Genomic DNA, 12,252 nt, shown 5'->3' with positions numbered 1-12,252 from the left:
AATCTGAAAATATCCCTCTAGGATTTTTTGCTCCCAGTTATAATAAAGGTCGACCTGTTTGATCAGCATATACTTGAACATTTCATTTCCTTTTACTCTTTTCTGGATGAATTAACATTTTAATGCCTGTTTTTAATGAAATCACCTAGATTAAACTGTTTAACTGTGGGGCACTTCACTATGGAAAACTGCATTTACAGATTTGACAAAGCTGAAAGAGCAAACTTAGGCATCTGAAGCTTAATAAAGCATTTTAATTAAAGATAAGGCAAAATAATTCACTTGTTCTTACTAGTATCTCGTCTAAATACAAGCTATATTTTACCTCTTTGAGGTAGATCTCTCTTCATTGCAGAAGATAACTAATACTCAGCTGCATGTAACTTTCGAGATGCAAAGTCCAAGCTTTAAAGTGACCTTAGGGCTCTCTAAGGAAGTTACACATTCAATTGGAAACTTCAGGGGAAGAAAGTCACACCTCTGTTCCTTTAGAAAAGCTTGAGCTTCATTCTCAGACTCTCTTTTTCTGGCACTCAGCATTAGAACAAGAAAAGATTATGCATGATTTAAATTAACTTCTACATCATTCCTGTGATAGAACTGCTTAACAGCATTTTTAGTACAAGTAAAGCTCCCATTTACTCCTCTTTGTCAAGGTCAAGACACGTCCAGCTAGGACAAACCCCCAGCAATACACAGGCACTCCTTGAGCTGCTTTAACACAGGCAGTACACAGCCCTGACACGTGTTCTATTGAAAACAAAAGTAATCACCCACTAAGGCAATGGTACAGGAAAATGGAAAAATTCCATTATTGCAGTGCTGACCCGAGTGTTCAATCTCCCTAGTGTGCCACTGCAGAATGAAAATAGAGCAAACAAACTGGGTTTGCCCCATGCAACTGGAGTACCTTCACTGACCTAGAATTGTCTGTTCTCTGTGCGAAACCTCTTTGCTAGTTCTCTGTGTGTACTGATTACATTCAGCACCTTTTTCTAAACACACAAGGTGGCAGTGAATGCAATAACAGTAAAAGTAAAAACATTGCTTATATCTATATAATAACATCTTTATAAATGTATATAAACATTGCTAATATATAAAAATATCACTAATTTTGTTTTGAATAATTAATATAAACTTGCATAATGTCTCTGGCAATCTGGTTAAACAGAGCACTTCATACCTGCTCTTGGGGCCACTTCTGCCTGTCCTCTGGGGTTCTTGACTTGGCTTTAAATCCTCGATGCACATCTCCACTGTGCTTGGAGGCAGATGGGATATTCAGGGATTTTGGCCTCCCCTCATGCCTGTTAGCACTGTGAACAGCTTCTCCCTTTGAACAAGTCTCTTTGCACTCATGAGCCACGTTCTCAGTCCCCGTGTGCTCTGGACTCATTTCTGCTGTACTGTTAATGCTGCTCATGCTCATACTCATTTTGATTTCTGCTACAATCTGGTCAATGTCCTCTTCCTGCTCCTCCAGCTCGGGATCCTCTTTTCTGGAATGGTAGGGTGACATTCCCTGGGAATTGCCATTGGCCTCTGCTGGGTAATAGTCCAGATAGTCACCTTCACTTTGACAGTACTGTATGTTTTCTTCTTGGTCTTGAATCTCCAAAGACGATGCTTCATCCTCCAAAATCTGAACGCTGTTATCCTGACCTTCCTGCCACTCTTGCCTGTCCATCACCTCGCTTCCATCCTGGTGCTGAATTTTACCCTCAGCCCACTCTTCCACAGCTTCCTGACATTCCTCTGTTTGAAGGTGGTGTTCCTCCTGGGGAACATACTCCTCGCCATTGCAGTCCATCCCCTCCAGGTAACTGTCATCCTCTGGACAGTACCTGATGTAGTACGTGATCCCCTCCTCCTCCTCTGGCAAGCCTTCATCGTAGTCCTCCTCCTCGGAGGTGTTATTGACGTAGTCAGAGCTGGAGTCCCCGTCCCCACTGTGGTCATTGCACTCCTGTTCCACCAGTGGAAGACCCCCTTGTCTGACGGGTGCTAGTTGTGCCTCTTTTGCTGCATAATCTTCAATAGGAAGGTCACTTTCCTCACTTTCAGGCTCTCTGCTGTGAGATGAAGCAGGACAAGCTCTGGCTCTGTGATCCAGCATGCTGGCTGCAGTGCTTTGATGTTTCCTGTTTGCCATAGCCAACTCCTCATATAACAATCATTTCTGAGCGATTACTGTAGGGAAGATGGAAAAACACACATTCAGGGAAAGGTCATCAGCAGAGCTCAGTGATGTTAATAGGAAGCAAACCGATAGATTCATTTGGTAATAAGCATGTGTTTGTAGATATTTAAAGCAGATTCAGACAGCTAACTTTTAAAATGCTTGTGCTGTGGAACCATGAAATCAAAGTAATAACTTTCACACTGAAAGGAACAGATCAAGAGAAGGTTCTACATTTATGCTAAATGTATTCTAGTGTAGGCTCTCTTCTGTCAATTTGACAGAGAATTAATCCTGAACCTTGAAATTAGTTTTCAGTTTCTTTTTCTTACCAGTAAGGGGTCATGCTTTGATCAGTATGCAGTAAAAGGGAGTTCTCTTCAATTTTCAGCTCAGGCATTTCTTTAAGGTGCACTGAAAGCAAACATTTAGAATCTGCCCTGCTCTTACCAAAACTAAAGGAGAATAATTCTATTAACTTGGCAGCCACACAGGGTACTAAAGATAATGCACTGGTATTAAAAGCATTATTTTTTTTAAAAGCACTCACTATTAGCCCTTACTAGCTGGATGCCATGGAATATTTCCCATTCTTAAACCAAATACTGGCACTGACCACACTGTGATCCTGGGGCACTGACCACACTGTGATCCTGTTCCAGGTCTGACCACACTGTGAGCCTGTTCCAGGTCTGACCACCCTTTTGGTAAATGCCTTCCTCTTTCTGCTGTCCAGTCTGAAGCCATCACCACACAGCTCTGAACCATTCCCATGCACCCTGGCACTGGATCCCCTCTCCTGGGAGAAGAGCTCAGCACCTTCCTCTGCTCAGGATGCTGTGGAGAGCAACGAGGTCACCCCTCAGCCTCCCTGTCTGAAACCAGAGCCTCCCAAAGCCTCAGCCACCCCTCCCAGGAGCTCCTTCCAGCCCTTTCAGCAGCTCTGCTGCCTTCCTCTCGACATGCACAGGAATCTTCCCATCCTTCTGAAATTACGGGCCCAGGACTGCACACAGTACCCCAGGGGAGGCCACACCAATGCTGAATGCAGCAGGGCATTTTATTTACAATAAAAGCTCACTAATTCCTCCTGCTAAACACTTTAAAATACCTATTTTTATCTATATACTGGATTCCAAATAAATAAGCAGGGATTATATGAACGGTATCAAAAACAGTCAAAAAACCCCAGCTAATTCTAGGGAGGCTTGGGAAGTATGATCTGCTGTGTGTGATTAGGAAGGGAAAAACAATGTATTTTTAGTGTCACGTTTCTCTGTGTTTCATTGTTGTATCCTTACGATAAGCTCGACCTGTGCAGCTCCTTCACTGGGGTGAACTCAGCTCAGGCTTCTGACTTGTACCACACAATTGACGTTTTCCTTCTGCACCAAACAATGACATATCAGCCAACCATATGAACATTTTAACATAACCAGCTTCTTGAGTCCTGTGTGCACACATAAAGCAATAAAATTAGCAAGGATTTAGAGGATTTAAGTGGCTACATAGAGAGGAATTTCTTAGGCCTCATGAAATTGTAAAAAAATCCTGTCACTGTAACCTAAAACCTCCTAGATATCCCTGCAGAATTTCTGATACCACAAGAAAAACCCCAAACCTTAGTTTGAAACAAATACAGGGATCTGATGTATCTATGGATTATTGCAGTGACATCATGTGGTAAATTCATCGTGAAACATGGATTCTAGATTGTGAGACACAAAGCTGAGATGCATGTCAGTCACAGCAGGAGACATGAAAGGAACCCAGCTCTTTGTAGTTACTGATACCTTGCAGAGTTAGTCTTGACAGAAAGCTTTAAAGTAAATAGAGTATCTGAAGAAAAGTTTAAAGGAGAAAATCAGAGAAGGCAAAACTTTCTCAGCAATTACCTGCCCCTCCTCACTGCCAGAAGAACCAGCAGACTTGCAAGGTTTCCAATATGATCTGTATGCCCACTGTGATGGGATAAACTTTAATAAACTAGGGATCCATTTAACTGTGGAGTCAGGTATAAGAAACTCAGACCCCCAAGCAATCCATCCGCTAGGGTTGCCTCTCATTTCATCAGCTCCACTTACTGCAAATAAGGATGTTGCCATAGTGGGACTGCAGCATTAACAAAACTTATTTACACTGGATCAAAACAGCATCTTATCACAACACTGCAGGGCTCTGCACAGACTGCAGAAAACTGCCCACAGGACAAACTGCTTGTAAGAGCAGATCAGGCACAAATAAGCACACTACACAAGCACATCTAAAACCAGGTAAGGTGGAGTGCTACGAATATTTCTGAATGGCGTTGCAAGGAAACTACAGACACCTCGTGCCTTAACCAAAAATTATTTCTTGTCAAGAACAGAGCAAATCAGTGTCTCTTGGGGAAAGAACAGCTCTCATCTGCAAGGGCTTCAGTCTTCTAGTGATTGGAAACGTTCTCCATATGAAGTAGTACACAGAGATTTACGGTGCAGTCAACCCTGCCACAAGTCACCTCCGTGGAGCTGAAGATACAGAAGCACAGAGCATGTGTTGGAAACTCATGACTCAGAGTTTCCTAAAGCATATGGAGACAAGAACCCTTTTTTTAGTCGAGTTTTTCCACCCACATCTAAGAATCCTCACTTTGTATCCAGGCCCTGCTGTCACTGCAGTGATAGCCTGTTATCAATTCCAGTAGGGAATGCTCAGGGATGTTACTCACCTGCAGGGAAATCCCTGCATCCCAGGTGCTGTGTGCCAGTGCTGTCACACCGAGCTGTTGGAATGTGCTGGTGCACAGGCCAGGGCAGGGGCGGGCAGGGGCCTGCAGGGGCAGGGCTGGCTGCTGTGTGGCAGCTCCTCCAGCAGCTGTGGGCCAGGGGCTCAGAGAAAAGGGTTCTCAGTGACAGCAGCTGCAGCTCTGCCTCCCCAGCTGCCTTCAAAGTGCAGCACAGGCACTGCGGGAGGGAGAGCAAAGGAGGAGCTTGGGAAAACAGTGGCACACTGGAAACTTTTCAGAGCACTGGTCATAAGAGGCAGAGATAATAATTCTTCTCAAGCACTGACACACGAGGACACAGCAGATGGGTTTGCAGTAAATTCAGTCTGAAGCAATGGCTGCAGACGGTGCTTTACCCCTGCATGCTGGAATTGAGCAAAATAAGCCTGATTTTGTGGTGAGAGGCGAGGCAGATCTTAATGCTATGGAAACTGAGGCTGCAAAGCAATCTCTGCACAACAAATACACTTCTACTTGGCCTCCTCTGTAACCTTCTCAGTCAGGCACTACTTTTTAGGGAACAAAGTACTGAAAGAAAAAGGCAGCATTTGTTATTTTGAGCCCATGAATTGCAGACTAAATGTGCACTGATTACACCATCTTCAGCTATGAAATGTAACTTCTGCAACTGTATGGACACACTGAAATCACTGAAGAGAGTTTTCAAACACAAGTCTAGAAATGCTCTTTATGGAGGTGCACACACATTTCTGTCAAGGAAACAAACAGCTGTATTTTAACTCAAGTATTAGAACAGGCAAGGCAACCCAGTTTTCTTCAAAATATCTCTCAAGCTTCCTAGAAAAATGTTTTAGTCATAGATTAGGTTTAGCATAACCCAAATATTTTAAAACCTAACAGCGTTCTAAGCCTTTTCTGAGCTGTCTAAAGTCACAGAGCAAAGTTACTGAGGAGCACAGGCCTGAACTCTCCTGTCTCCTCACCTACAGAGGCATTAGTTCACCTAGTGCTAAGTGGATGATAATTAACTGAACCCCAGCTATTCATTCAGTTTTTAAAAGTACAAAACCAGAATTTGGATTTATTTTTTCTTTTTAGAAATGCAAAAGATACCCAATTTTTGCCAACTGTTCTACTATTCAGACTACTTTGCAAAGCCTTCTGAGTCCCTGACTGCAGAGATTAATCCTTTTTCTAATTTTTTTCAAGATACCTGTGCTGTTACAAGCTTACACTGAACTGATATGTAAATATTAGCTAACACACTCTTCAAACTGGAGAAAATACGGGATTTCTATCTAATATGACTCCAGTGTCAAAGTGAAGAGGGGAGTAATGATTTGCTGCATCCAGAGGCACTTTATTAATAATACATCCCAACTGAATGCAGCTTTTATAGTTAACAAGTTTTGTTATTTCCTGCAGTAGCAATAAAACTATGTGTGATCACATATTTAATTATCATTTATTGTTGATGTGGCTTTAATCATTCTCTAGGGTTTAATTCCACGGCTCAGAGTGATACTAAACCCATCCAATTAGTTGTGTGAGTAAAGATCTTGGGACTAGTACCAGTTTTGCAGTGCTAAAACTGCTATAGAGAAAAATAGATATCGTTAAACATACCTTAAACAGAGGGGAAGACAGAAGCAGAATATTTATATTCAGCAGAATGAGATGTGACTCCAAATTTAAGGCAGCAAGATTTCATGGCCTATTCTTGGGACTGCTCTGCTCCAAGAATAAGTTTCAAATAATGAAAAAGTACCTCTCAGGCACTCGAATGTTCCAGTGATAGCTATGCAGAGGCATCAACTTTAAGTTTTATTCCATAATAAATTTACATTTTAGTATCTTCTTATGATTATTACATCTCCTAATTCACTGAGAGTAGGGGAAAAGTATAGGATGTACAGGAATAAGGGAAGGAAATCCAGGAATAAGGGGAAAGTACACCATCTATTAACATTATTATGTACAAAGAATGTATGCCATTCCATTAAAACACATCAGACTGAGCCACTGCTGGCTGCAGTGAAACGGGGCACTGAGAGGGACACAGAGCAGGAAAGGAAGGCAGTTTAGTTGTGTTTAAGCTGTGTGAGCAAACCCTGCACTCTGCTGCTGTCACAGATGTAAAAGAACTCAATGGGTGTTTGCTAAGTAGGTTTACACACACGCAGGATTAATTTTAGCTCCTCACGACTCTGAAACCTTCCATTTTTGGAACTGTGTGTCAGACAGGCAGTTCTACCCTCCCACTGCCTCCAGAGGAAAATCAGCCTTCCCTAACAGGTCCTGCATGTTAGACTTGCCTGTGTATTTGCTGTGTAGCTCTTATCTACACAGGTATAGAATTAATACCTACATAGGTATGAGGAGTAAATTAAAAAAATTATTAAAAAAATTTAAAAAAAAAACCAAACTTTTATCTCCTTCAGTCCCTGCTCCCACTAGAAAAAAAGACTAGGAATCTCTCTGGAAAGTTCTGATCTTAAAATAATTTGGAAATATTAACTATCTTACCAGAGGTTACTTTTTTGGCTTTGAGGAATGCCAAGACAGTACTGTCCCAACTCATATCTCTTTCTTACGAAATTGTGATCTTGCCATTTAAATGTCATCATTTAAGTACTCTGAGGACTTATATAATGGGATAAATTTATCTGTTAAAAATATCAGATAACCATAAGGTAGAGTTAGTTAATTCAGCATCATCAAATATACATAACAATAATGTTGCACTTTGGTCACCTCCAGTTCCTCCTGAAATACAGCAACCACACATTTTCCTGTGACTTGTGTATCTGAAATCAGCATTTTCTTCACAGTTTTTGAAAAATGATGGTTATTTAAAAACTGGCTCCTCAGGGTGGATGCAAGGATCACAGCCAATTTTAATTATCTGCAAGGGCTACTTGAAAACAACATGTGCAAGAGCTGGAGAAGTATGTTCTGTAGGAGGTGGGAGAGGGCTTGTTCTCATCCAGCTCAGGAACCTGAGCAGCTCTGAGGATGCTTAATATAAACTGCAGAAATCCTTCCTGAGGCAAGATCTTGTTAAATAAGAATGTTTGGAATAAAAAAAGTCAAAGTTGTTTCCTTTTCCTCTTTAATGCAGCCCTAAACGTTGTATAGTCCTAATGAGGAAATACTCTGTCGAGGAGAAAAGGGGAGAACAGTTCCTGCATTTCTAGGCTGCCCTGGTAGCACTTTAATGTTCCAGTCACAAATGGTGCTGGGCGCACACCCAGTGCCTTCTGCTTCTATTTCTGCACATCAGAAGAATTTCCCTGCTGACACAGCACTGCAAACGTGCTCCAGGAATCAGTGCTGTGGTGTGCCAGACAAACCCGAGCACGTGGGCTTCACGTGGCTGCAGGTATTGTGGCAGTGCCGAGCTGTCCTGAGTGCACAGCAAGCACAGAGCACCCCAGATCACACCTGCCTGGGAACTGCCCGGGAGCAGAACGGAACACCACTGGCTGCAGAAAAACAACATCAAAACCTACCAAAAACCTGCCCAAAACCCAGCTGTTTGAACAACAGTTGAATACCAGCTGACTGGCACCCTGACCTGCTAACACAGCACACTGCCAGCACACTTGCTTCTGATGGTTGCTGTAATTAAAAGAGTCTGTATGAGCGTACCAAGGAAGGCCTGGATTAAAACCACCACAGTGAGAAAGAACACTGCACAGTGACTCCAGCAATATTTAGGAGCTCCAGATCACCCAGGACAACAACAATTGGAAATTAAAGACACTCCTTGTATTGTTCCATCTTACAGTGGATTTTGCTTCATAGTTGAACTGGATTTGGATGTACTTAAACAGGTATTTTCTTCATGCTTTTACACTACAATTACATAATTGCCACTGTAAATTGCAAGATACTTTAGAAAAGTGAATTCTTTTTCTCAGCATTCCTATAATACGGTATCAGTGATTCAAGAACTTATTTCCACTTGTACTCCCATATATGAACAAATACATACAGTCTCTACATAAAAACTTAAATCTGTGCATAAAATTTAACCTTTAAATTTCTTGTTCAGTTTTTTGTCTCTTTTCCCCTTTTTAAAACAAGATGCATAGAATTTAATGTAATTACTACCTAGTGACTCTAAGCAAAGAATACAACCTTTTTCTTTCAAACCCAGGGTATTTTAAATGGTGTTGAAAGAAAATGCCTTCAATTGACACTGGATTCCTTTGCCATCCTCACACAGGACACACAGGAGTCCTTTTGAACAGTTTCCTGTATGTCCACAGAGACAAACATATCTGTGTATAAGCATACAAAAAGTGAAAAATGAAAGCATTTCCCTTTCTTTTTAGATGGCAGGCATAGGTTCATTGTCAGCAGCTACAGGATATAAAGTTTCAACTTCTGAATAGTTCAGGATTCTACAACAGGAGAGGTAAAATACATTCAACAAGCTCAAAGACCACAATTTTAAAAACCCTGAGTCTGCAAAAGAGAAGTCTGGAACGAGAGTCCTTCTCAACTTAAGCATGATAGGCTGTCATGTCAGATTGGTGGCACCACTAAACCCCAGCCATCTGCAGAGACAAATAGGCTGTGTTTATTTCAAATCAAGAATTATTTTTAAGGACATTTCCTGACATTTTCTGTCAAGCTGATGTTTTTACAGGGTATTAGTGCATTTTGTTTTTATGCCTGTGCAGGTAAGGAAAGAATTCTCTCCCAGGTTAGAATAACAAGGGATTTCTGTTCCCTTTCTGATTTCCTAGAAAAGAATCCACTTCCTTGCTCTCCTTGGTCCTGTCATTTAGAAAATTCTCTAGGATGCTGGCAATCCCTTTGATTTCCCATCGCTTAGCAGCACTTCATAATCTACATATTTTGATTAGTTTGTCCAGTAAGATTTATGCTGTTACCTAAAAAACTACTTTGTGGTTGCTAGTCCAGGGTTGGTCTCTAGAGGGTTGTATGAGTAAATGCCAGGCTGACTTGCTGCAAAAGATCCAAGTGACAAAGGTGATCCCTTCCATGCTGTTCAGGAACACAAACTGAATTCCAGAAGAAAAGTTCAGATCCTCCTTCATAAGCCTGCAGTGCTCTGCCAAGTTTCTTTCTTATTGTTCAGCCTCAGCAAAGTGTGGAATTATCACCGGGGAGAAGAGCTCAGGTGCTTCTCCTGTCCCACACAATCGAGACATCTACAGGATGAAATTCTAAGCTGCTACGAATTCCCTCCAACATACTGTGCTTCTGCCACATAATCACTGATAAGCTTCACTGGCAGAAGTTTTGATTGTTTCAGGTGGTCTCTGACTGAATCGTCTGAGCACTATAAACGGCTCAGTTTCTCTTCCCTAACGAGCTGCTCGCTCTCCCGTTCCCCAGTGAGGACACAGCTGCTCCACAGGCACCAAACACACACACCCAGCACGCACAGCACCCCAACACACACGGGGTGGGGGGAAATGCAAGAAAGCAGAGAAAAACTTGTCCCAAGTCTGCTTGATCTTTAGCAAAACAAAAGGCTTTCATACTCCCAACTACTCTTCTTTGAAAACACGTTTGACACTGAGTACTCTCCCACTGAAACAGTTACTGGAAACCAGTTCTGCCCCAGAAGCTCCGTGTCAGATGTGAGCAGCTTGCTCCGGATCGCGTGGGCAGCCCCAGAACTCTGCACAAGTGTTAGTGCAGGAATAATGTCTTACTGATTGCACTGGGAAATCTGTTCTTTTGGCATTCATCATTAGGGGCACAACAGATGGTGAAAGCTTAATATGTCCATTAAAATAAATGATGTTGCCAGTGTTTCCCTAGTCTATAAGACTTTGATTGGGTTGGGTATTTCAGGTTGGTATTTTTTGTTCTCCTTGGAGTGGTTCCTGCGCATATGAAGGAGAGTATTTGTATTTTGTATTGCAACTGCAGCAAGAAAAAAAAAAAAAAAAAGGAATGGCATGGGTAATTCTGTCCAAGACTAACAACGGTTTTAAATAAGAGAATTCTGATTTAGTTTTCTCCTTCCTGCCTAACAATCTTTCTTCTTTGCTAAAAGAAGGCCTGGTTGTATTCTCCTTACTCTTTCAGTGCATCAAAGTCTTGGAAACAACACGTTTCTTTGTTTCCTTCTAAAAACGATCAGCAAAACCAAAGGCCTGTTGTATACATTGCTGACTTTCATCTCTAAGTACAGCAGGTAAATTTTCTGATGCATAACACCTACGGGCAACAGCCAGCATGGGAACAGGCCTAACGAGCTTACTAGAAAAGGTAATAAATGGGGGGTGAAAGTCCTGTATCTCTAGTTGGTTGTTGGACACTAAATAAAACAGGAGAGGAAGAACTCTGAAGGTTTTCACTTGAACAACCAGATTTTTTAAAATAATTATTATTGTTAATGGAAAAGGATGCAGTGCTGACAAGACAATAGGTGATGTGGTCACACCAGAGGTGTGAGAAAATGATCCTTGTGTGGTAACCTGAGTGGCTACAAGAAAAGAGAAACTGCATTCACTGAGGTCAGAGAAAACATTACAGAAATTAGAAGTTATTAAACTAGAATTTCTAAAATGAGATTACTCACAGGGATATGATACAGACAAATATGCTCTATTTAAGAAGGCATAGGAAAAGGGACCTGAACGATAAATATAAAAATGCTGTCTGCAGGGACTGAGGAAGGAAGTAACAGGAATACTGGATATGAAGACTTCTGGTTTAGAGGTGTGTTGCCCAGATATTTGTTCTGGGAATACTGAGGGAACATCTAAATCCTGAACAAAGACAATGTCTGGAATAGAGGTGCAAGTATGAATTGGCAGTGAACTGAATATGAGGTTACTGAGGCAAAAGGTATGAAGAGAAATAAGCCAGAACAGTGGACACTGTCACACAGAGTTCTGAAGGAACAGAAACACTCCCTGGGAAGGTATCCTGAAAAAATATTTAGGGCCACAGGAAACAACAGAGCCATGAAAGACTGACAGGAGAGTGCACACTTTCAAAAATAAAATCCTGCTGACAGTGCCAAAGACCCTTGAGAAAAGAGCAACGATTTGGACCTCTGATCACCAGAATGAGAATCTCAACTCAAAAAGCAGCTCTACAGCAATGTCATATGAAGGCTGTAGTATGGTCTCACAGCTCAAAGAAGTGAGAGGAATAGAACTGGGTTGGAAGGGACCTTAAAGATCAGCTGGTTCCAACTCCCTGCCATTGGCAAGGACACCTTCCACTAAACCAGGTCACTCAAAGGCCCTTGATACAAAAAAAAGGATGTGATAAAGTGGTTTGGCAGACTAAATTAAGTACTTTTATTTGCAATGCTACTTTCAATCTAAGTTTCCCATGCATA

The 12,252-nt window shown here is 41.7% G+C and overlaps 1 protein-coding gene across 3 annotated transcripts in view; it reads right to left on the bottom strand.

Moving 5' to 3' along the window:
- The window catches only part of APBA2 (amyloid beta precursor protein binding family A member 2), a 32,892-nt gene extending 30,694 nt beyond the window's left edge, over window positions 1–2,198 (bottom strand). For all 3 annotated transcript variants that reach the window (XR_003572832.1, XM_027898354.1, XM_027898355.1), the window contains exon 1: window positions 1,187–2,198. Coding sequence is in view for 2 of the 3 variants with exons in the window: in XM_027898354.1 (XP_027754155.1) it covers window positions 1,187–2,155 (969 nt within the window). In the remaining variant the exon portion in view is untranslated. The remainder of the gene's footprint in view (window positions 1–1,186) is intronic.
- Between the last annotated feature and the right edge of the window lie 10,054 nt (window positions 2,199–12,252).

Source organism: Empidonax traillii, unplaced genomic scaffold (assembly GCF_003031625.1).
Source record: "Empidonax traillii isolate 1590-97213 ecotype Southwest subspecies unplaced genomic scaffold, ASM303162v1 scaffold593:size397357, whole genome shotgun sequence".
NCBI lineage: Eukaryota > Metazoa > Chordata > Aves > Passeriformes > Tyrannidae > Empidonax > Empidonax traillii.
This window is presented reverse-complemented; position numbering and strand designations above follow the sequence as displayed.